Here is a 26202-nt window from a genome sequence, read left to right as displayed (position 1 = left end):
ATATTTTCCTACTGTGCTGTTATGTATGTTTTTTTAATCATATTGTGACTTCATTCTAACATTAGGTGAGTACTAATGCAATGGGGGGACTCGTTCTAGCTCAAGAACAAATTTAACGTACTATGAGAATAATCATGTTCTGCCACTGACCTTAATTTATGCCTATCCTTAATTTCCCTGAAGAACATCACCCGAGGGGATCAGTGAAGTTCTGTCTAATCTACATCCTAATACTTTTTACTCAGTTACATGTATTAGAAATTTTGATTTGTGTTATTGGACACTAAAAACCAAAATACACTTCTTATTATCAGCTGCAACATTAAAAACGGACACAGTTCATCAATGCCTAAAACACGTCACCCTTCACATTTATTTTTGATACTTTTTAAAAAATAAAAGTCCTGTTTCAGAACCGTTAACTAAAACCACAGCATGTTAAAGTATTTTTATGTTGTAGTTTTACTTAAACAGGAAAAAACGAGTAACAGGGAATTCAGCAAACATCTTTTCACACACTTAAAAGTATAAAATGTTTAAGGACGGTGGTTTAAAGTGAAGTATAAAGAAAAAGGGAGAAGAAAACCTGGCAGACTTTGGTTTAGTTCAGGTGTATATTTATTTTGCTCCCTCAGTTTAATGTTTAAGAGAAGAGCTTTAAAGGAAACATCATCATCACTTTATCCAAGGTCACAGAGCTCCTACTGCCAAGAGAATAATGAAACTGACAAAAAAAAAATCTGTTTCACAACATATTGGCTGTTAGTGAAGAATCAGGTTTGACAAAGGCAACAGTAGGAATAAAATTAGAAGGTTATCCATCACACAGATGGATCTGAGAGTCTGTTATAGGAGATCAATACAGGCCTGAAAGCTTAATTTTCAACAACATAAGCCTCAGATCTGACAAATAGTAGATTATCTATTACTAGTTTTCATATAAATGGGTGGGTTCGTTTCGCCAGCGGATCAGGACACCAGAGTTGACTCAGGATTCTGGTTTTCATTGCTGGGGAAGATGAACACAATGAAGACACAAACGTCGACTCTCTGTGCAGAATCCAGGTCAAAACAGGCCACAAAGTGAGGTTTATCTGCGATCTGTGTTGCCGGACTTCCTCTTCCCGGCCAGGAGGTGTTTGGGTTTGAGGTCGAAGACGTGGCGGTCCGACTCTCCCTTCTTGCCCTGGCGGTTCATGCCTTTCTGGGAGTTCTTCATCATCTTCTTGGCCTTCCTTGCCATCTGAGAAACAAACAGGAGGATATTTATATTCATATTTTACATCTCAGCTTCAGTTCAGGTCTCACTGACTCCACCCATACTTACAAACAAAAACATAGTTCTAATGTCCCTCTATGTCAGCGTCATGTTCTATAAATAACAATAGTCTATTGTTTTTTTAGAAATTATCTGCCACAAAGATTAAATCTGCTCAATGTTACCTGTTTTAATGACATTAATTGGAAAACAAATGACCAAAGTGCTGGTCTGCTGATGTTTTCAAGGTATATGATAAAGTGTTATTCCACATATATTGGTTTATGTAAATTTATACAATAGATTTATAAATGTTCCACTGATAGAACCTGTAAAGTGAATGTATTGTCATGTGCAGTGTTTTGAAGTAGATCTGGTAGCTCTGACACAAATATTCCTTTGGAGTTAAACTCATTCTGTCATTAATTCTCAAATTTCACATTTTGACCCAAGACTGTATGTATCTTGGAAACTTCAGCCAACCAGCATTTTTTGACTTGATTTTTCTTCATCAGTGACTCGGATGTGGTAAAATTTCACTACTTGTATTTTGGAAGCATTTTACTTGTAGACCAGTAATATCAGTCCCCAGTTGAATGTGTGAGGTTGCCAGGTTCTGTCTCTATGTTCCAGTCCTGTGGTCTGGATGCAGATCAATCTAACTATAGAAGTGGGCGGGACTTTCACTGGAGGAGAACTGAACTCATTCAACCAAAGTCCATATATGACTTCTATCAATGATCAATATGAACTACATTGATATCTGTAACCATTTACATGTTATAAACCATCAAAATATGGACCATTAGAAGTAAAGGCACATTTTTAAGATTTCAAAAATTTGTCAAAAATTCAAAAATCCAAATTCGTCAAAGCTGTGATCAAACTTTGTCGACACTGTCCCGAGGAAGATGAATAAAAAATTTAAATTAATCTGACCAGCAGTTTCACAGACAGAGATTGTTGAAATCTAGACACTTTCTATGTTCTGTTTGACCCTTCAAGGTCAAAGGTCATGGACCCAAATGAAAGTCCATATATGGCTTCCTATCAGTGATCAATAGTTACTATATGGATATCTGTAACCATTTACATGTTATAAACCATCAAAATATGGACCATTAGAAGTAAAGGCACATTTTTAGTATTTCAAAATATTCCTCAAAAAGTAAAAAAAAAAATCACAATTTCTCAAAACTGAACAAAGTGTGTCGGCATTGTCCCAAGGAAGATACATAAAAAATTTGAAATGAATCCGACAAGTAGCTTCATCAGAGAAGAAGATGCTCATAAAAATCACTAATTTACAATGGCAGTATTTCAAAATGACTTTATGAGACTATGAATAGAAAGAGGTCAGAGACTCGACATAATAAAAATCCTTATTAAACCTCTGTTGTCATAAGTATATTAGTGTCTGTATATTATCTCTGTTATTGACCCATCACGTACCTTTGGATCACGTAAACCGGACTGGTCTCGTGGCGGTCTGGAGGCACTCTGGCTGCGGGTTTTTGAGGTCGGAGGCGCTGAAGCTTCACGTTTACGTTTCTTGGCGATGCTGCGGGAGCGTCGGCCCTGCTGTGCGTAGTGACTCTAAAATACAAACAAATAATATTCATGAGTGGGAAGACTGTTTCTATGACAATACATGACAAGTAGCACCATGCCTGCTGCAAAAAGCATTAGACTTTTAGGTTAAATCGGAATATTTCTGAAGTTTAGTTCAGTAAAAGTAAACTATTCTGAACATAACAGTTTATTTTTAACTGAGTATGTATTTTCAAGCTATGAGACATTCCCATAAACTTGAGGTTACATGAACCCATAAAAACCCAAACATCCACTGGTGACCAAAACAATCTACTGATCTAATATGTTTAATACCTGTTAATCCATTAATCCTATCAATACATGTAAATAAGTGATATAAAATACAGTTTGTCGTCTTTTCATGGTCATCAGATATGACCCATTTGGATGTTCAGAGGCTCCATAGTTACCATGGAAACACTGTCATCTTCTACAACACTGATTCACCAGTAAAACCCATGAGTTGGATCAATGACAGCGGATGGACACACTTGTTTTTACATTCAATTATTGATATCTTTGCAAAAAAAAGTAACTTTTTCTTCATTTTTTTCTGTTGACGATCTAATAACCTTTGAATTTAATCTGATCTTTAATGAACATCCACATAATTTGCAAATTAAATACAGGAAAATACATGATTTACACTGAAAAATGCAAAATACAGAGGATAATATGATAATAAATGGTCATAAATTGCTTAAGAAAGGTTAAATAGAGGGAAAATTTCATTTGAGAACTGTCACAAAAGTAGCTCTGGGTCTTTATGGGTTAAAAAATACTTGAATTACATGATAGTTTAGAATCGGTCAACATACATCGTCCTTGTCGTTCATGTCCAGACCCAGTTCACCCATCTCCTTCTCCAGCTGCTTCCTTTCAACCTGCAAAAAGACACACAGATAAAGGTGAAATGATGTTCTCCTGAAGCCAATACAAATATTTTACTAAATAAAGAACATGAAGGTCAGTTTTTCACTGAATGATTGTAGATTTCATAACTTTGAAACACTGTAGAGTCTGTCAGAGCAGCTCAACTGACCACTTTGTACAAGAAAAGAGAATACTTTTAGATTAAATATGGACATATTCTCTAAAGCAGCCGATTGTATTTTATACAGCCTATATCTGTTAAACTCACAGGAAATGGGATTACACTATTACAATGTATATGAAGGTTTGAAGCTGAATTTATGACTTTTTAAGACATTTTTCAAGGCATCTTTGGTCAAATTTCAGACCTGACATTCATATAAATAACAATTTAACAGGCCTCAGTTATTATACACCAACATACACAAAAGAATACACAAAAAAAAAAAAAAAACACTAAAATGCACTAAAGCGTACCAACAATATGCAAAATGCACTTAAATATACAAACAATATGTAAAAATACACATTCAAGGTATCTGCAGCTTTAATGAAGCCCCGTTTCTGACATGAAGACATTTTTCTGGTCCTCTCTGGTTAAATTTCAGTCGTTCCATTTACATAAACATCAGTCCAACAGGCCTCAGAGTTAGTGTGTTGAACCAGTCTGAACCATGTTTACATCCAGTAATGTTCCATTTCTAATGTTTGTACTGATGTTCAAACCGCTAAAGCTCATACCTGAACCCCTCTACCCATGAATGCCTGTTGGAGGCTCCACCCATTCATATCTCCCTTAGGGTCAAACAGAGGTGTCAAACAGACTGCCCATGGGCCAAAACTGGCCCTCCGATGGGTTCAATCCAAGTACAAAAACTACACTGAAGACATTAACAGTCAAGAGTGTCACTGAGTCCTGAAAAATTGTTCTGATCATAAAGTTAAATAATATATTTTTCAGTTCCAGACGCCTGTTACTAAATGTTTGGTGTATTTGTAGATCCACTGTGATCTGTAAGTTGTAATGCACATGTGTTAGTGATAAACTGAGGCCGACTATTATCAAAATTACACGTACTTTCCTTATAATAATAATAATGGATTAGCTTTCTGTAGCGCATTTTCAAGGCACCCAAATTGCTTTCAACCAGCACCAAACATTCATACACCAGTGTGAGAGACACTGGAGGCTAGGTGGGTGGGGTGTCTTGCCTAAGGACATAACAGCACATGACTAGGACAGAGCTGGATTCAAACCGCCAACCTGAACTACCACCAACTACCTCCAGAGCCACGGCCACCCTTAAAATATTTCAGATTGTTCATGTTATTCACATTTTGTGTTTACAGTTTGTAAATGTACAGAGTTTCACAATATAATTTTGCGGCTTTCTGCACTAAAAGAGAAAAATTTGAAGTTGTCATTAGTTACAGATTACTCTTGTGTTATTGTACTGGTTCAGCCTGTTGGTGGTCAAACTGGGCTAAATGTGGGACCTGAACTGAAACGAGTTTGACACCCCTGGGATAAAATGATCAACACTAATTACTCATTTGATTAATTCTGCACAAAAAAAATAGAATATCATTTATTGTGTTTGTGGAATTTTTAAGACCTATAAGTATCAGATTTAAGGATTAATTATCAATTTTAAGGACAATAAATGCCTTAGTTTAGGAATATCACATTTAAGACTTTAAGGATCTGGGGACACCTTGCTATTTACATTTCATTTTACTCAAAGGTTCATTTCATATTCCATTTCTGACTTCGAATTTGTGTTACAGCCTTCAGTCGACATCACAGACTTCTGTTTTGTGTATCCTCACCTTGGTGGCGGTCCTGGGCATGCGCGGCCCGTGGATGTCCTTCTCTTTTGACTCCATCACCATGAGCTGCTTCTTCTCACGGATCTGTTTGGCCAAAACACGGATCTCCTGCATCTCCTCGTCTTCACTCTCGTCGTCCGAGTCGTACTCTCCGGCTCGCTCCTTCAGCTCCTCCTCCTTCTCCAGGTCCTCCAGTTTCTGAGAGATGAGAAAACATCAAGAAGTCGTGTCTCGGAGTCTCTAAGAGGGTCACACCCTCCCACTACAAGAAGTGACATCAGTGTCGTCAATAAAACCACAACGACTGACCTTCATGATGTCAGGGTCGATGTAATCTGCAATGTTGTGGCCCTCCCACACCTCGGGGATCTTATCGTTCTTCTCGTCTGCGTTCATCAGATCCCAGTATTCTTAAAAACAAACAGAAGGTATTAGCGCTGCAGTTACAAACATGTATTTAACACAGACGCTGAAGTTAAAATAAATACACTTCTTACTCTGTAGGTCCAGAATGTAGTCGTCACCAAGCTCCATCTCCAGATCTTTCTCCTTCAAGACAAAGCAGGAAACGGTTACATGGGTTGAATATCACTTTAATCACATTCAGGTTGTTTTTGAACCCTTTAAGAACAACCATTAGAACAGGTCACCTAGATTTCTTTGTTTTTGCAGCTGTCAAAAATGTCTTTGTGCCAACTCTTCTGCACCTTTTTTCAGGAACAACTTAACTCTTAAAATCTGGTCATTAATTATCATTATTATAAGTAATACATGTTTAAACCAGAGTGTTATAATAAAAAAACAGACTTGAATTTGATCATACTATCAAAACCAACTGTAAATGTTCATAACAAAACTTTATGAGATTACAGAAATAAACTGAACTGTTTTACATGTGCTCAAACACTTTAGTTTGTCTAGATCATTCTGTGTCCATGTTCTTTTTTCTTCTGAGTTCTTTCTAGTTATTTTGATCCTGTGTGATAGTCTGTGTTCACTTTCTGTCTAGTTATAGACAGAGCCCTTCATTTCACTGAGAATAACCCCATGATCTGCTTCTTTTACAGACAGTGCAGCTCTTTTTGCTCTGGCTAGCTTTCTGCCTATAGATTTACATATATATATAAATACACATACATGTATATAATATTTACAGCTAAAAAGGTGGAGAAAAAAAATGCAAAATTCGACAAAAACACAGCAAAACACACTAGAACACTCCAAAACATTATCATAATTATATATAATTATGTACAAGAATTTACCACTAAACCGTTGCTAAATAATAAAAATCTTTCTCTCACTGACTGCACTCTGCTCCGCCCACTTCTACCCCTCCCCCTCAGCCAATGCAGACCTCTACCATAATGTGTTATAGACCAATAGAAAGAACACAATCTCAGCTAAAAAATGCCATTTGAACTTTCTCAATAGCACAAATTGTTCATGAGTTACTGTTATTTGAATGACAGCATATGCAAAATTGTGTCACTGGAGACACGACTGTCCTAAAAGGGTTCAATAGCAAATCGCACCAGTTTGCGTTTGGGGGCGTCCACCTCCATCGCCCTCCTGCGCATCAGAGCTCCCTCAGGGATGAACGGGGGTCTTTCCTGGAGAAAAAAAACAAAAACCAGTTAAAGGTGAACAGCTGTAGACAGACAGACATGAGCTCTGATTGGACCAGAGTGACAGCTGTCTGTGACCCCTGACCTTCTGGTCTCTCTTGGTGGGCATGGCCAGGTGGAGACGGTTGAGGACGTCGTGGACCTTCTTGCCCTTCACCTTGGTGTCGACGCGATGGGCGAGGAGCCGGTCACAGGCCTGACAAGACAGAACCACGGGACACTGTAACTATGATCCACATCCCCAGAGACCAGACCAAGGCCACCCCAGAGACTGGACCGAGGTTGGATCTCGTCGGGTCTCACCTCAGTTTTGACCTGCATGACACCCTCCTCAGTCAGGGTGCTGGTCTCAATGACAGGGATGCCTTCAGCCGAGAGGTCCGAGAAGATTTTCTGCCAGAAGCAAAATAAAACAAAAAATAGTCAAACCTCTGGACATAAAACTCATCTGAACTAGAACATGTTTATGAACACGTAACATGGAACACATACAGATAAGATAAGATAAGATAAGATAAGATAAGATAAGATAAGATAAGATAAGATAAGATAAGATAAGATAAGATAAGATAAGATAAATCCCACCTTGGGGGGATTTCACAGTAAACAGCAGCAAAATACATCAAGCAAGTGCAGAGAAAAAGTCAGGTAGAAAAACATAGAAATACTTACAGAAATTTTCTTTTTCTTTTTCTATTTTCTTTGCAGTTTAGACATTTAACAGACACATTTAAATACAATACAATGAACAAGTTTATGGAAACAGAACTGAGGACCTACCAGATCAAATTTAATACCTTTAAAAACTTTTAAAAGGTATTAAATGAAGATTTGTAAATTCAAGACTTTTAAGACTATTTAAGAGTCTGTGGGAACCCTGAATATACAATATATAGTTGCACATGGACGTAGTGTGATAGGGTTGGGGTGGGGGGGTTACTGGAAACTGTATATATTCTGATGCTGTGGGGAGGAATGGCCTCCTATAAGCCCTTTTTCTAACACAAGGACTTTAACCTAACCTTGGTGCTGTTCCACCAAAATTACCCAGGTAAAAAAAATAATAATTTAAATTTCAAAAATTCCCAAACTTTCCCTGAATAAAGTTCCTAGTAGGAGGGGGGTCGGGCTTTTCGGATTCCCCAGTAATCCTGAGGTGTGGTGCTGTGTGCTGAAGAACACTGATTGGTGGAGCACACTGTTAAACAGGTTTCAGGTTTGAAGTCTCTCACCTGGTTCTCCTCAGACAGCTCTGTGATCTTCTTTACATCACATTTGTTGGAGACGATGATGAGCGGCTGCAAAAAGAAAAACAACATCATCACAGCTACTTTACACTGATTTATCCTGCACAGACGGATACAATTGGGTCCACAAGGATCACCTAATGGTACTGAACGGACTGAAACTGAAACCAGCAGTCAATCTAACAATCAGCTGATCAAAAGAAAAATTTTTAAAAATGGGATCTAATTCCCAAAAGACAATTTTGTTCAAATGTTTATTATTTAGTGATAATACCGGGTGTTTATTAGGACACATCAAATTATCGAACAATCCTTTCTTTGCATACTAAATACTAGCAAATATGAGCTCAAGTTATTAGCATTTTTGGCACAAATTCAACTTATATGGACGAGTTACCACTAAAGAAAAGAATATTAATAAAACTCTATTTACTGTGACATTTTTAAGACTGTTAAAGGTTCATTTAAGACAGGGCTGTCAAACTCACTTTAGTTCTGGGGCCACATACGGCCCATTGTGACGTCAAGTGGGCCAGACCAGAAAAATAATAATAGTAAAAAAAGAAAAATTACACTATGAGAATGTTTACGTTTACAAAGTATCCTTTAAAAAATGTTAACAATGAACCCAAAAATTTCTAAAGAGTAATTTTAACAATATTCTGCTTCAGCATCTCATTTACACATGTACATTAGAACTTACAGATCACAGCAGATCTACAAATACACAAACTATTCACTAAGGAAGCTGAATATTGCTAGAATTGCACTTATTTTTCTTAAGACAATTCATGTTGTTCATATTTGTTCAAGTTATTCACATATTTTGTAAAAGTATAGTTCGTAAATGTAAACATTTTCATGTAATTTTACTTTTTTTTTTTTTTTACACTAAAGCAAATAGTTTGTAGGTGTCGTTATTTCTAGATTATTCTGTTATTATTTTACTGGTCAGACCCACTTTAGATCATGTTGGTGTGAATGTGGAACCTGAACTAAAATGAATTTAACATCCTTGATTGTTGCTATCTTCAAAGTGATTTTTGCATTTCACAAATTCATCCCAAGGGCCACACTGGACCCTCTGACGGCCCAGTTTTGGCTCACGGGCCATATGTTTGAGATCCCTGATCTAAGGCAATTAAATAACAATTATGGTTTACTATTTTAGATAAATGTGTGTTTTATAACCACTGAACCCTGAGCGATGATAAAATGTTCAATGCTTTAATTGTTTTCTGAGCAAATACTGTAAAATTAAAAGGTTTGCGTCAGCAGTCAGACTGTACAACTTGGACCTGGAGAATTGATCTACTGGTTGATTATTCATGAATGTTTTATGTGTTTTACCTTTGTGTGTTTCATCTTTTGTAAATTCTGCTGAAATTCCGTTTTTGTAACTGTAAGCATGAATAAATAAACTCAAACTCGAGTGTGGTCTCACCTTGTTGGCGAACAGCGGTCGGATGTTGTTGAAAAGCTCCAGCTGCTCCTGCAGAGTGTGACCGCACTGCTCCGACAGATCCATGACGTAAAGAACGGCCGCTCGCAGATGAGCCAGCGCCGTGATGGCCTGCATCTCAATGGTGTTCCTGTCCTCCAGAGGGTGGTCCAAGATCCCAGGGGTGTCCACCACCTGACCCCACACACACACACACACACACACACACACACACACACAGATGTAAGTACGACACAAAGCTGCACTCCACATCCTGCACAAGTTATGACTTCAGGTTTGATGACATTTTTACCCCCACAAGTAAAAATTTTAAGTATAAACAGCAGCACATCTGTGTGGGAATACGCAGTTTGTCATATATTAACCCTTTAAGTGCCAAAGACACAATACTGCAACAATCAACTTAACTGAATGGAACAGACTATATAATACACACACAAATAAATCATCAACATTAGAAGCTACTCCCACATAACGGACATAAAAAGTAAGAACAAAAGAAAAAATAGAAATAAGTAAAAACACAGATTTGGCTCATTTTTGCTCATGTTAAGCTAAATAAACCCTGGATTTCTGTGGGGTAGTGGACGCTTGGTTCTGTACCTGCCAGCGCAGGTATCTGTAGTCCATGTGACCCACAAACAGAGACTTGGTGGTGAAGGCGTATGGCTGGACGTCCACATCTGCTCTGGTAACCTGATCAACAATCACAGTTCGTATTTACAACAGAAACACTCAAACTGACAATTAAAAATACAGTAACACTGTAATTTACAGGAACACACTACAATTAAAAATACAATGGACAGACCGTTAGAAACATGTTATTACATCTATTACAAATACACAATTACAGACAGTGTTCACTCTGTAAGGACTACCATGACACAAGGACTAGAATTCTTTGTTTTTGTGCAATAAAAGTGTCAGAAAATGTCATTTTGGCCAATTCTTTAGCACCTTTTCTCAAGAAGAGCTTAATTAAAAGATCTGTCCATTAATTATAATTATTATATTATATGTAGTAAATGCTTACAACAATGTTATAGCAAAAAAAAACATGAATTACATTTTTAATCATATCAATTATGAAAAACAACTGTAAATCTACATAATGAAATTATATGAGGTAACAGCAACAAATTTTCAACTATTTTCCATGTGTTCAAACATTTTAATTTGTCTAGATTATTCTGTGTCCATGTTCTTCTTATTATTTTTAGTTCTTTCTAGTCATTTTTATCCTGTGTGATAGTCTGTGTTCACTTTCTGTCTAGCTGTAGACAGAGCCCCTCATTTCACTGACATAAACATCCATAATCTGATTCTTTTACAGACACTGCATATTGATCTGCCCTGGCTAGCATAAAAAAATTGTGTTATTATAAAATTTTGTTGTACACATCAACAGTTTCTCATAATAAATATGATAAATAATTCTATTTTTTATTTTTGCGATAACAGACTGTTTTAAGCATTTATTAAATATAACAGCGACAACTAGTGTTAAGTTCGTCCTGAAAAAAAGGTGCAAAATAATTGGCAAAAAAAGACACTTTTACAGCAAAAACAACAAAGAAATCTAGGTGGCCTGTTATAATGGGAGTCCTTGTAGGAATAAAAATCAGCTGTTTCTTACCTTATTAATGAAACTGGATTTCCCGACGTTGGGGTATCCACACAGAAGCAGAGTCCTGGTGTTGGGGTCGATGGACGGCAAACGAGACAGATGCTGACGCACTGAAACACATGAAAGAATGGAAAGCAGATCCCATAAAAACACCAAAAACCAAACATCAGCAATTTCTGACACTGACATGTTTAGTTTCATGCCGTCTGTCTGGTGTTTCTGCTCCACAACGGTGAGCGTTACCTTGTTCCAGATACTCCAGACTGGACTTCTGCCTCTTCAGGATGGTGCACATTCGACCCAGAGCGGCTCTCTTCAGCTGTTTACACCGATACAGAGAATCTCCATACTTCATCAGACGCACATAGTCTTTGGCAACACTGAAAAAACACACCGACAAAAATAAATAATAACGTTGACTCTTTATTTTTGCAGTTTTGTGTTTTATTCTTGGATTATGATTAACTGGATGAATAATTTGAGTCACTTTTTCTCCCTCTTCCTCTGGTTTCTTTGGCTTTTCAACTGATAATGTTTGAATCTTGTCAAATCCTTTTTATTCCTTGTTTAACTAAGCTTGTCTTATCACAATGGACTTCATTTTAATCTTTTTTCAACTTCAAACTTTTTTCATCATTTCATGTAAACTATGTAATTTGTAACCTTTCACTCTTCTTAATATTTCTATCTTCATTATATAAACTTATTATTTGTCTTTTGGGAGTTTATTTTGTTAGCACTAATAACTCAACTTTGTTTCCGGAGAACCTGCAGTCTGATCAAACCAACCCAGGAATTAAAGTGACAAACGCTTAAAGAGACTAAAAAATGAAAAAATTACTGCTAAAAAGGAACAACTGAATAAAATCAATAACAAAGAATATAATATAAAAAATTAATTTACTATAAACAACAATAATTAATCAGTGTTAAAAACTTAACACTTAATTTAAAGACAATTCTCCACTCAGTGAACCTTGACAATGTAATAAATAGAGAAAGTGAATAAATAAAAAACATTTTAAAATAAACTACATAATAGAATATTAATAAAACCTCTCTAATCTACTGTGGTTTGACTAATATATACCTTCTCCCACATTTCATTTATTCGGTTTTGAAATATTTATAATAAACTTACTTATCAATCAAATTCTTGGCAATGTTTATCTGCCCCAGAGCCAACTTATAATGGTCTTTGTCGTACAAGACGTTCATTAGATCTGCATAGAATGGATGAATGTCCTGCAAGAAAAAAACAACACAGTGTCACGTCTCACAAACTGATAATAAAGCCGAGACATTAAACCCATCAGATGAAGCATCATGTGCCTTACATCGAGCTTGGGGAAGTCGGTGAGGATCTGCGTGAGGCGGTCATGGTAGTTCTGCTGCGTGAACTTCACCTTTCGCATGTAAAAGTGTCGGATGCGGTGGATCTGGTAATGTTTGTGTATCACTGTGGGCGTCTTCCTTTGAGTTTTGGATAAAGTGATGTCGATGAAATCCTGCAGGTGGAAGATTTGCAAACAGGTCAGAAAAGTATCCACAAGAGGATCAATCTATTTCACTACTATGTATATCACTAAAGTCTGATCTAATATAATCAATGGTACACTTTTATGCAGGGATGTCAAACTCACTTTAGTTCAGGGGCCACATTCAGCCCAATTTGACCTCAACTGGACCAGACTATTTAAATGATAGCAAAATAACCTATAAATAATGACAACTCCATTTTTTTTTGTTTTTTTGCTTTTAGTACAAAAAATAACATTACATTATGAAAATATTTACATTGACAAACTATTCAAACATAAAAAGATCTGACTGCCTTGAACAAAATTCTTAAGAAAAATATTAATAAAACATTTCATTTATAGGCGCCTTTCTTAGCAATTCTGTACAATAAACAAAATAAGTGAAATTTTATTAATATTTTGTATCACATTATCATTTACACATGTGCATTACAGACTGCATGTACGAATGCACAAAACATTTAGTAACAGGCAGAATATTGTTAAATTACACTTGAATTTCTGTAGACAGTTCAGTAATGAAAATCTTTACATTTACAGACTGTCTTCTCATGAAAATTGTGAATAACATGAACCGAAAAACAAAAATAAGTTAAACCAATAAATAACCGACGGGTTCTTGCATCTTACACTCAGAGCCGAACAAAGGTTTGACAGACCCAATAATTCTACATGTACTGTGATAATTCTGGATATCACCTGAAGGTTTTACGTCATTGGCCCTATACGCAGTTCTAAAAATAGCCATTTTTAAAGGGACAGCCAGTGTTTAAGCTGAAATTTATATAAAGTTATGGTTATGTGACTGGATGTACATCATCATTGTTACTATATCTTCCATATTTCTTACTTTAACTGCAGATACAGACTTGTACATCTCCTCGTTTCTTACAGCTGTTAGCTAGTTATTTTGAGCCGTTAGTTAATTATTAACTGGATATCAAACTACAGCAGGTACATTTCTGTACAAATCAGCTTCAATGGTAGAGAACTGGGCCTTTTTATGACACTTCATCGCCGAAACCTGCAGCCCTGCTCTGATGCTAACTCCTCCAGCCTCAACACGTGTTTTCTTTTCGACCATGTTTTTCTTTCTTCTTCTGTCTCTAAACTAAACAACAACGACCCAAACAACGACAGCGACTTTGCGGTGATAAACTAAATAAAGTGAACTCACCTTGGCGGTGGGAACCACCATAATCTTCTTAAAATTATAAAGTGCCATGTTGTCGGGACTCGTCGTGGTCCGCTGACGGCACAAGGAAAGGAGAGCTTCGACTTCCGCCAGAACCGGAAATGACACCTGGAGATGTTTTCTCAGAGCGCCCCCTGGTGTCCAGAAAGAAACATTGTAGAAAAAACACCCGATAAAATAAAGATAAAGTTAATAACATTAAATACAATACAACGTAACTTAAAACATAAAAAAACAACAAATAGTTATGATAAATAAGTTGCCCATCTCATTTGTTGGAAGTTGCAGGTAAGGTTAATATTTTGAGTCTTGATTTAAGTGGACTGAGCACAGTTATTCAGGATGGTTGTTGCACATATGGGGAGCTCAGAATCTGAAAGCAGTATATCACTGTGATGCATAACATGATATAGTATTACACTATTTATTCATTAATTTAGTCATAAAAGATGATTCACATTGTGGTTTTAATGATGGAGTCACTGGGTAAAATGGTGACAGATTACCTGAAGGTGTGGGGGCTTCATAACTAGTTAATGTGATGGATTACATTATGCAAAAACAAATTAAACAGAAGTGGGATGCATATAATGGTAATAGTACACAATACTAATCAACTGGCACAACATGGCACAAAATCAGGTCTTAAGAATAGTGAATGCATTTCTTATAACTATGAATATAAATACACTGAGAGAGATTCTATTTATTCATTCATATATCTGTATTATTGTTATTAATCTTGAATTATTAACGTTACATGTTGCTCTACATGTTTATAGTGTGTATGATTGGGAAATTACATATATATATATACACACACACACACAGATCAAGTAATGAAAAAAAAAAAATCCATCCATTTTTAAGATGTAATACAGCCATAGTTTACTTTTGTTTATTTAGCAATGAATTCAGAATTGAATTAATAAAGTCTTTATTTATTGTTTATTTATTTATTGACTCATTTAGGACATTCATTCGTTTATTTATCAATATACACATTTATTTATTTATTTATTTTTAATTTTACACCACACACTATGTTCCATGATATTTTTCCCTGTAAATGTAAAACTTACGGTAGACTGTTCAAATAAAAAGAGAATATTTTCCTGTGCTGTAAAATATGAATATGTAAATATAAACGTATTAACGCTGACACATGGTGATAATCTCCTGTGTTTTAAATACAGGATCAGAATCACAAGCTCCGTTTGTTTCCTCAGTCACTGAATTCGGCGCCATATTTGTTGTGATCCGCGGTGTGAAGAAACAGCCAATCATCAGTCGCGAATTCGTCCAGGCCACACCCACTTTGTCCGATCACGAGTGGGTCCGCGTGCGCCCACCGCCTGTTTTGGCCAATCAGGACGGCCCGCTGTGAGAGCGAGGGCGGAGGAGGAGGAGGGGCGGGGCTGGAGCCGTGTGTGACAGGACCCGCACCAGAGATAAAAACAACATGAAGAGGTCTCACTCCACAGCGACTAATGGGTTCAGTTAACACGGAGAGTGTTCCATCGAAGTAAACATTTAGCTGAGAAAATGGAAAGAAAATATCCTTTTAATGTTTCACTCATTTTACTTAGTAAATTAGCTTTTAAAAATGTATTGCTCAGGAACTGGCATTGCAAGCATGTTATCATCAGTTATCTCTAATGCTACAGGACTTTACATTACACATTACATGTGGAACTTTAATACAACAACAATATAAACAAATACAACTTTAATAGTATTTTAAGTAAAATGTATGAGATGGAGTGATGAAAAAAATCCATCCATATTCAACAAGAGCTTGGTAGCAAACTCTACATTTAGGTAAGTGTCAACCATACAGAAAAAAAATGCTCTTTAAAAAGACAAATACATATTGCTGTGGTCACCAGAATCCCAGTAGATTTTATTGCCATTACAGTGTCCAGTGCAACAAAATTAGGGTGTATAAACCAATACAGTGTGCAATAATATAACTGACAGAGTATAAACATAAATAAATACAGTTAAAAACAAACAAACAAAAACAATCTAAAGTATAAAAAAGTCAGAGTGAAAATAAAAAATGACAACAATTGTTTTGTCACATTGAATTAAAAGCAATGTGTGTAATATTATCCACAAAGGAGTTATACTACAACTACTACTACTACTAATAATAACTAGCTTGTTGACCCGTGGGGGAATCATGGGTTCTAGATGTGGTAGTTTTGATGTTGGGCAGAGCTAACTTTAGGGAAAAGATGTTCGTCTATATTTTATAAGTACTGACATAAAAATTGTTTGTTAAACCATTCTTTAAAATTTAAACAATTCATATAATAATACCAATATCTAGGGACTGAAGTTAGCAAATGCACCATTCCTGTTTTTAACTTGATTTCCCATCATGCAGCGTAGTACTGCGCTTCCTGTCAACCATGATGGACAAAGCAACGGGATTGTAAGGCTACTGTATTCCAAAATTACAAACATCTCCCAAAACATTGGTCCTATCAACTTACTGTTTTGCTAGTGTCTTCCTTGATCAAACATATATAAGTATGACAAACTGCAGCAGTCAGCTCTGTATGGATTGTGTGTGATGCCCGACACACACACACACACACACACACACACACACACACTCCACTTCCTTTTTAAAATATAAGATAATAATAATAATAATAATAATAATAATAATAATAATAATAATAATAATAATAATAATAATAATAACAATAATAATAATAATAATATTTTAGGACCACATATGGAAGTGTTGTAAAGATCAGATTCCATGTGGTTCGTGCTGTTCACATTATGGTCAAATAAACAGATCATAAGACTGAAAAAATCAGATTTGTGATGCTTCTGCCTGAAATGTAAATGTAGCCTCAGGATCTGTTTACTTTATAGCAGCGCTGTCAAACTCAGTTCAGTTCAGGGGCCACATTCAGCCCAGTATGATCTCAATAAAATAACAACAAAATAACCTATAAATAATGTCACCTCCAAAGATTCCTCTGTGTTTTAGAGTGAAAAAAGCTAAATTATATTGTGACAATGTTGATGTAGTATCTTTTAAGTTACAAACATTCATTTCTATTAATGTCTTTAAAAGTATCATGGAGAATGCAGTGAAGGAGGAATGTCACTGTTTTTCTTGATGCCATTATGGCTGAATAGTTGTTATTATCATGTATGTGTTTTATATTGTTTGGACTTTGTATGGCTGTACCTTGGCCAGAAGAGAGATTTCTGATCTCAATGGGACTTCCCGGTTAAATGAAGGTAAAATAAAAATAAATAAAAACATTTTAAAAATGGGGATAACATGAATATCCTGAAATTTCTCAAGAAAAATAAGTGCAATTTTAACAATATTCTGCCGCAGCTTCTCCTTTATACATGCATTATAACTTACAGATCACAGTGGATCTACAAAAACACAAAACATTTAGTAACAGACAGAATATTGTTCAAACTGCACGAATGTTTCTTAAGACATTCCAGATTGTTCATATTTTTTTATGTTATTCCCATACTTTGTGAAAGGATAGTTTGTAAATTTAAATATGTTTATGAAATTTTACTTTTTTACACTAAAACAAAGAGGAAAACATTGTAGTTGTCATTATTTATAGCATATTATCATACTATTTTACCCATCAGACCCACTTGAGATCATATTATTCTGTGTGTGGAGCCTGAACTAAAATGAGTTTGACATCCTTGACTGTTAGTATCCTCTACAAATTCATCCCATGGGTCAGTTTGGACCCTTTGGCTGGCCGGTTTTGGCCCGCATGCCACATGTTTGAAACCCCTGAAGTAATTCATGTGTCTTGTCTTTTTGTTTCCTCAACATTATTCTGAAGTCAAATCTGCCTCCTGGGAAATTTAATTTAAATCTCAGTTTAGTCCTGGATTATCCCTGATCCTCCTTCAGGAATTATCTCAGTCAGTTCAGAATTGGTCTAAATCTAGGACTATGTCAGTCCCTGACAGAGAATGCATATTTCTGAAGATCTGTTTGAAAAAACTGTTTCTGTCTTGGACTAGAGGGTTAATGTCTTTGCTCCAGTTTCATGTACCACAAACAGTATAATGCAATAAAAAGCTAGTGTACATTGCATTTATTTTACCGATTAGAGGAAAAGTGCCCGTTAACCCTCAAAGATCTAAACAGCCACCAGTGATTAAACCTATCTACTGATCCAAACTATTTAATACCTGTTGATCCACTATTCTGATCAATACATGTCAATAATTGGTGTAAAACACAATTCTTCATCTTTTCATGGTCATCGGATATGACCCATTTGGACATTTAGAGGCTCTGTAGTTACCGTGGAAACACCATCATCTTCTACAACACTGATTCACCAGTAAAACCCATGGAGTTGGATTAAATTTTATTACTTTTGTGAAATTTTTCACAATTTTTTCATTGTCATGTTAAAATCAAGGTCAGTAAAGTTACCATATTTGGTTTCTTACTCGTAAGTGGCAAAAAAATAAATAAAAATCCATGAAGTAAATATAAAAAATATAAGAAAAATGCATGTAATGTGAAGGGAACATGTATTTTTGGACATTAGAACATGACTTTTAGAACATTAGACCCCCATGCGTGCTGGTCCAGACCCCTGTCCATATCCACATGATCCCTTTGAACATCAATCCTTACATTAGTACCATTACTTCATCAATCCTTACATCAGTACCATTACTTCATCTTTCCTTACATTAGTACCATTACTTCATCAAGCCTTACATTAGTACCATTACTTCATCAATCCTTACATTAATACCATTACTTCATCAATCCTTACATTAGTACCATTACTTCATCAATCCTTACATTAGTACCATTACTTCATCATTCCTTACATTAATACCATTACTTCATCAATCCTTACATTAGTACCATTACTTCATCAATCCTTACATCAATACCATTACTTCATCAATCCTTACATTAGTACCATTACTTCATCAATCCTTACATTAGTACCATTACTTCATCTTTCCTTACATTAATACCATTACTTCATCAATCCTTACATTAGTACCATTACTTCATTAATCCTTACATTAGTACCATTACTTCATCAATCCTTACATTAGTACCATTACTTCATTAATCCTTACATTAGTACCATTACTTCATCATTCCTTACATTAATACCATTACTTCATCAATCCTTACATTAGTACCATTACTTCATCATTCCTTACATTAGTACCATTACTTCATCTTTCCTTACATTAATACCATTACTTCATCATTCCTTACATTAGTACCATTACTTCATTAATCCTTACATTAGTACCATTACTTCATCAATCCTTACATTAGTACCATTACTTCATTAATCCTTACATTAGTACCATTACTTCATCAATCCTTACATTAGTACCATTACTTCATTAATCCTTACATTAGTACCATTACTTCATCAATCCTTACATTAGTACCATTACTTCATTAATCCTTACATTAGTACCATTACTTCATCATTCCTTACATTAATACCATTACTTCATCAATCCTTACATTAGTACCATTACTTCATTAATCCTTACATTAGTACCATTACTTCATTAATCCTTACATTAGTACCATTACTTCATCATTCCTTACATTAATACCATTACTTCATCATTCCTTACATTAGTACCATTACGTCATCATTCCTTACATCAGTTCCATTACTTCATGGTACTGAACAAAGCAGGTCCACTCCACTCACTGTTCATGCACAGGTGGACCTTCCAGACCCTGGAGACCACACTGGACCTCAGATTGGAGACTCACTGTCGTCAGTGGACCTGTTGCTGCCACTATCTTTTAATGTGTGTGGAAATTACCAAAAGTAGTCACTTGCTTGATAATGGGTTAAGGATTGTAATTATCAGTTGCTAATGTAAATCAGGTAATTGGTTTTAATTTATTGATGTCAACATAAAAGCTGTCAGGAGGTTTTCCAGCTCTGTCAAATGAAGTTTAAAATCCCAGTGACTTCTTCTCTTGACAGTGAGTTTCCCTCCTCCATTTCTACACAGGTCTGACTCATTCTTCTGGATCAGGCCTGTGTTGTGCACCTGTGTCAGGAGTCCTGGCTGTAGTCCATCCTCTGCTCCATAGACGATCTGTGAGCTGCACACGAAAGGGAAAGGAAACAGCGACTTCTCCATTCCAAAATCCCCTCGCGCCCTCTCTTAGCATTAACGTCTGTTTGATCGATCGGAAGCTCTGAGACGTTTACTTCTCGGTTTTCAGGGTTTCTCGGTTGATTTTTGACTTTCCCTTCCCGTAGAGCCCGCTGTTAACCGTGAGTAATTGGCTTCGCGTGAAATCCCAGGCGCCAGATTTATCGAGCCCGACTGCACAAAGTTGATCGGCAAGCTAGCTAGCTAGCCACCTAGCTAACTCTTAGCTAGCTTACTTGCTAACTAGCTTGCAGTGCTGGTCCGGGAGTCTGGATTTTACCTCCTGTCATCCGGCTGCCACTGGATATTCCTCCTACAATCTGAAGGGCATCTGTGGCAGGTTTTAGTGCGATAAGTCGGTTGTTTCTAGCTAGCGTGGTCGAGATAGCCTGCTAGCTAATACCCTGCGTATTTAGCCTGGAAGCCAGTTCAAGGCCTCAGTCCAGCACCACCATCAGCTGCCACTACCACCGGAATATTTGCATTGCCGTGCAGTCAGAGTTGACAGGTGAGTAACAAACAGTTATGATATGTGTCTAACATGACATTAGAGTGGCACTAGAGACAACCTGGACACAGTTTAGTCAGTGTTTAGTCGGTTACCTCGCTCGCTAACGAAATATTAGCTTGATTGTGAACGATGGGGGGTTGGGGAATCCGCGAAATCACGCCGGAGGTCGCCATCTTTCATTGGATGCTGCTGCAAGCAGCTAACGAGTCATGGCTGCTACTTTCTACTTCGAGTCAACTTTAAGGCGTAGCGTTATTGTTGGTTTGGGCGTGAATGTTGGGCCTTCCGTTTGTTTATAACCTACATTTAGCATGTGGATGGCTGTGATGAAGCTGGACTTCGCCGAGGGACGGAGGAGTGTCGCCGTGCACGGATGGCCCTTGGCATGGGCATGGCATGTGAGCTGCAGTCTTTCACGGCTGTGTCAGCTGCTAAATACGCCTGCATTGCGTCTTTAGTTGAACTTGCAGGCTCTGGCTAGTGAAATTATCTGAAACAAACACACGTGAAGAGTGCGACTAGCGGATAAACAGTGGTTCAACACTCCCACAGAGACATCCAAGATGCCCCACCAGCTGGAACCGACAAATCCATCCGCCGGTCCGCGGTGGGGCTGAACCTTGGGCTCATTCTGGAATGACATTTGGGACATAAATCACTTGTTCTTGTGGTTATGGTAGGCTGGAAACGAGGAAAGGAAGGGCAGCAGTGTGTTTTGGTCCAGGCCTTGTCTAGACGTTTTGATTGACTCACTGCATCTGCTGAGGAAATAGCATGTGTACCCCCCCCCCCCCACACACACACACACACACACTCTCACACACACACACACACACACACACACACACACATGGTGACCCGGTCAGGCTTTTTATGGGCCGTATCGGGTCAAAATGCATTGCTAACCTTGTCAAGAGTCTTGTGATCACCCTCTGCCCTGTATTTCATACTGTACAGGCACTTGGCCACTAACTTTACAGTTACATTTCAACCACCAAGTTTATGTTGTGAACATGATTATGTAATTGTGCAAGGTGTTGTGCCTAAAATTACATTGTATGCAAGTATGTCATATATTGTTATACTCTGGTTAAAACTTAAATTTTTTTGAAATGTTGGTTTAGGGTTAAAAGGGGAAAAACTTGTCAACATGAGTTGGTGCACACTGAGGTAGTATTAGACTGATTTCTCGGTATGGGTCATTAGACATCCAAGGAAATACATAAAATATGATTTAGGATGTTTTCTGTGAAGTCAGTGAATGTATTTCTATAAAATGTCGACACTGAAAGTCCTATTTCTGAAAAGATTTAAATTTTATACTTAAGAAATAAAAGCTTGTCACTCATTTGATTATTTTTCTCCTTGAAATTAAAACTTTTACACAAATTCTCAATCAGTCTTATAACTGAATGTGAAGTATTACTATGTGAACTATTTAGAAGTTTAAAGAACACACCTTTAGTGCAGATAATGAGGTTGCACTGGTCCCCACAACAGACTACAGTTTTCTAGTCCATGTCAGACTCCTGAAAGAGTTCCCAAGAAATTGTAGTCTGTTTTTTTTTCTCTGCAGGCTTATGCCCAAACTACTGGGCAGAGGCAGAACATGGACGTAGGAGGAACCCATCCATTATATGTTGGTTGATTATCATAAATAGAAAATCACATTTATTTCACAGAGTTTGGTTAAATTAGTGCAACTAGATGTTAGCTGTTCTCCATATTTCTGGGAATGCTGCAGCTGTAGCAAATTAACCTTTTTTACTCGTAAGTCACTTGTTAAATATTTATTTGTGATTTCTTCCACTACTATCATTTGTTCACAGCTATTTCTTAATTTCTTTGAAGAATCTGCTGCCACTGAAGGAGTTTATCTGTCATTCTTAGGTGCTGACACTGAAAAGTAAGGACAGCGGACTTGTATTGATTACAAATTGATCTCTACCATTGTGTTGGTGTTTGTAAAGTTGATACTAGAATGCATCACAGCTATTGGAGGAGTCTTCTGTCAGAATGAAGATGTCTGGCTCCGTGCTAAAAGTTAAGACTCTAAGTGATAGAGGAATGTTTGTTACGCTGATGTTTCACTCGACATGATACTTTTGTTTTATTATGAGATTGTAGTGCAAGAAAATGTGTGGCAAGTATGATGGGCTGTGTATACAGGGCAGACACAGTGTAAATAACTAAAGGGAAGTACTGTAACCAATCAGTTTAGTAAAAAATTGTCTCATTTTGTATTATGCTGTATTGTAAACAAAATTTCAACACACATTGTGCAGCAAATTTTGGTTTTATTTTCTATAACAGTGGCTGCACAAATTGCTAGAAGTCATTGAAACGATCGTAAACCACACTGCAGTTTAAGGTAAATAATATCATGAGTCAACTGCACCTGCAGCCTGGATAGTCATGTGACCATGCTTCACTACGCCTCACAGCCTAAACACAGACTGATTGGTCAGTTCTACATTATGGTTATCACACTAACACATGCACTTCTTTTTATTTCGTTATAGTGGACTCTTTTGTGATTATTCCTGATAAAGCGTAGAAAAGCTGAGAATGGTTAAGGTTGTCAAATCACTATTTAAGAATGACTGATTGATTAATGGTGTCATTTTAGAAATAAATTAACAAAGTTTTCTACCTTTTTAAAAACTGCTGCTTTGTGAACATCCAAGCAGCATTAGAAATCCAGTCTGTTGACTACATTGTTTACAGTCTACTTGACTTGAAATGAACGTATGTGCTTTAGTTTGGGTTATAGATGGGTTTCTTTATTTCTTCGCTGAGGAAGAATTTCCCCTCTGATCAGTAATATTACCTAGACACATGTGGTGATGCTTTCTAAAACTAGGTGTGAACAGACACACTAACAGCTGGACACTTGTGTTCAGGTACCTGAGGATGGACATTAATGCAATTACTAATTCTAATTCTACTTTTGCACTGACAGTATCAGCTCAACTCACCGTGACTTTACTCAGCTTGTCTTGGTTTTGGGTCCAGTACTTTGGGTTTCCACTGCAGGGTTCTACCATCTCAGTGTGGCTTGTAGTCATAGCAACACAACTTAAACATATTGTGACATCATCTTCAGATGACTGCAGTTACAGTGCAGGGTAGACAAGACTTAAACTGTAAGTTAGAGTTGTCTAAATAAAATGTAGTTTTAAGATTTTGTCATGCAAGATTATAGAGACTAAGACATGTGGTTGACTTTTCCAGACAGTCCTACTTTGGTTGGTGTTCTGTGCAATGTGTTGATGCACATGGGTATTGAAGTAGCATAATTTCTGGATTGACCAATGTGTGATGTGCATGAATTTGTCTCATGTTATGTTTAGTATCACTTTAGCTTGGTTAGAACCTTAGTAAAGGTGATACTAGAAATGACATGTTAGTACCTGCTCTCATGAAATGTATGTGCGAAGAGGCCATGTGGAGGTGAGTTGAGTTGATACCATCAGTAGAAAAGCCAAATAAAAGGCATATGTGAGCCAATCCTAAGTGGACCAAAGACATACAGAATTTCCTAATTATATTTATATTTTTATGTGACTTTTTAGAAGCTGGATAAGAACTGGACTGAACGTCTATGTCACAGTTGTTCAATAACTGTGGATTTGAACCTCAGACTATCCATAAAAAAACTAAGAGGGAACAGTTTGGGGTTTTTTTTAGCTATTATTCTCCCTGAAAGTCAGAATTTCTCTGTCAGAATCCTATTGGCCTACTTGTTATGAGCCCCAACTGTAGGCCACTTCTGCCGGTATAATGATTTATTTAAGAAAAAAATTAAAAATCCTGTTTGCACAGATTAATCGGTGAAACCAAATCAGTCTATCCCCGTCATGCATCTATATGCTGTGAAAGCAGAAAACCATGTTTTTTTTTTAAGCATTTGAGCCTGGTATTCAGAATATCTGCTGTGCTGTGGTGTAGAGCGCTGGAGAATATTGTTAATCATAAAAGTTAAATTTGCGTGTGATTCTGCAAAGAGGCTTGAAATCGCCTCTAGAGCAGTGTTTATCACGCAGCAGCTGTTTTGATAGCTGACTAGAATTGATGAAGAGTTGTGTTCAGCCCCGTGTACTCGATTCAGTATGTGGATCAAAGGTCAGCAGCTTTACAGCCTGCCCATTCTTTTTCTGCTTTGTATGCAAACGCAGCGAGGGCCTGGGTTGGAGACAGGCAGCCAATTGTTGGGCAGATTATCACTGCATATCAAATGGCCCGGGCTCAGGGTCCCCCTCCTTTTCTTTGTAAGGTGCATGTAATTCTGAGGAAGTGATCAATCAGTGGGACAGATCACAGTCAATCAGATCACACAACAGCACAGCAACATTTTATGTCCACAAAACAACAAGCACAAAGACAGGACTGTACATGTATACTACATGGACAAATGTATTGGGACACATCATGTCTACAGCTGTAAGATGTCCTGTTCATGCAGATTTGAGATAAAAACATCAATATTTCCTTAAAATTTAATGGGGGATTTTTCTTCCTCAGTGTGACCTGAAGAAAGTAGATGGTTAGTTGTAGCAGAAGCGTATTATTTACAGTCGGTGTGAAAATTATAGAAATTTAGAGGTAGAACATTTAAAATCACAGACATGGATTCAAAGGGGAAAAAAATCAGTGTTGAGAGAAATTAAGTCAAAACCATCTCTGAGGCATTTTGGAAGCAAAGATAATGATTTAAACTAAACTAACCAATGAAATGATATTTATCCCAATATGAAACTATATTATGACATTTGTCATTATTGTTTTGTATCCCAGACCCCTGTTAGAAAAGAAACACCTGAATTCAACGTGTCCACATACTTTTGTCCATATACAGGGTGGGGAAGCAAAATTTACAATGAAAATTTAGTTGTTTTTTCTCAGCAGGCACGTCAATTGTTTTGAAACCAAACATATATTGATGTCATAATCATACCTAACACTATTATCCATACCTTTTCAGAAACTTTTGCCCATATGAGTAATTGGGAAAGCAAACGTCAAAGAGTGTGTGATTTGCTGAATGCACTTGCCAAAGGAGATTTCAAAAATAGTTGGAGTGTCCATAAAGACTGTTTATAATGGAAAGAAGAGAATGACTATGAGCAAAACTATTACGAGAAAGTCTGGAAGATACTATTAAAGAAGAATGGGAGAAGTTGTCACCCGAATATTTGAGGAACACTTGCGCAAGTTTCAGGAAGCGTGTGAAGGCAGT

General features: G+C 36.8%; 2 protein-coding genes across 5 annotated transcripts in view; one reads left to right on the top strand and one right to left on the bottom strand.

Annotated features, from left to right (window-relative positions):
- Positions 1-599: 599 nt before the first annotated feature.
- Positions 600-14334, bottom strand: gtpbp4 (GTP binding protein 4). The gene is made up of 17 exons (XM_030161314.1): positions 14240-14334; positions 12859-13029; positions 12663-12766; positions 11765-11901; positions 11531-11631; positions 10495-10587; positions 9874-10065; positions 8415-8480; positions 7486-7575; positions 7268-7378; positions 7090-7167; positions 6052-6103; positions 5864-5964; positions 5555-5752; positions 3670-3735; positions 2711-2854; positions 600-1243 (listed from the first exon to the last, which is right to left on the bottom strand). Exons 1-17 carry the CDS (start codon positions 14285-14287, stop codon positions 1091-1093), a joined length of 1905 nt encoding a protein of 634 aa, XP_030017174.1. The 5' UTR covers positions 14288-14334; the 3' UTR covers positions 600-1090.
- A 6067-nt stretch (positions 14335-20401) lies between these two features.
- larp4b (La ribonucleoprotein 4B) overlaps positions 20402-26202 on the top strand; it is a 59331-nt gene continuing 53530 nt past the window's right edge. For all 4 annotated transcript variants that reach the window (XM_030161313.1, XM_030161310.1, XM_030161312.1 and 1 more), the window contains exon 1: positions 20402-20960. The gene's annotated coding sequence lies outside the window, so the exon portion shown is untranslated. The remainder of the gene's footprint in view (positions 20961-26202) is intronic.

The sequence above is a fragment of the Sphaeramia orbicularis genome, chromosome 17 (assembly GCF_902148855.1).
Source record: "Sphaeramia orbicularis chromosome 17, fSphaOr1.1, whole genome shotgun sequence".
Taxonomy (NCBI): domain Eukaryota; kingdom Metazoa; phylum Chordata; class Actinopteri; order Kurtiformes; family Apogonidae; genus Sphaeramia; species Sphaeramia orbicularis.
The sequence above is the reverse complement of the archived record's forward strand: the minus strand, read 5'-3'. Positions and strand labels throughout refer to the sequence as shown.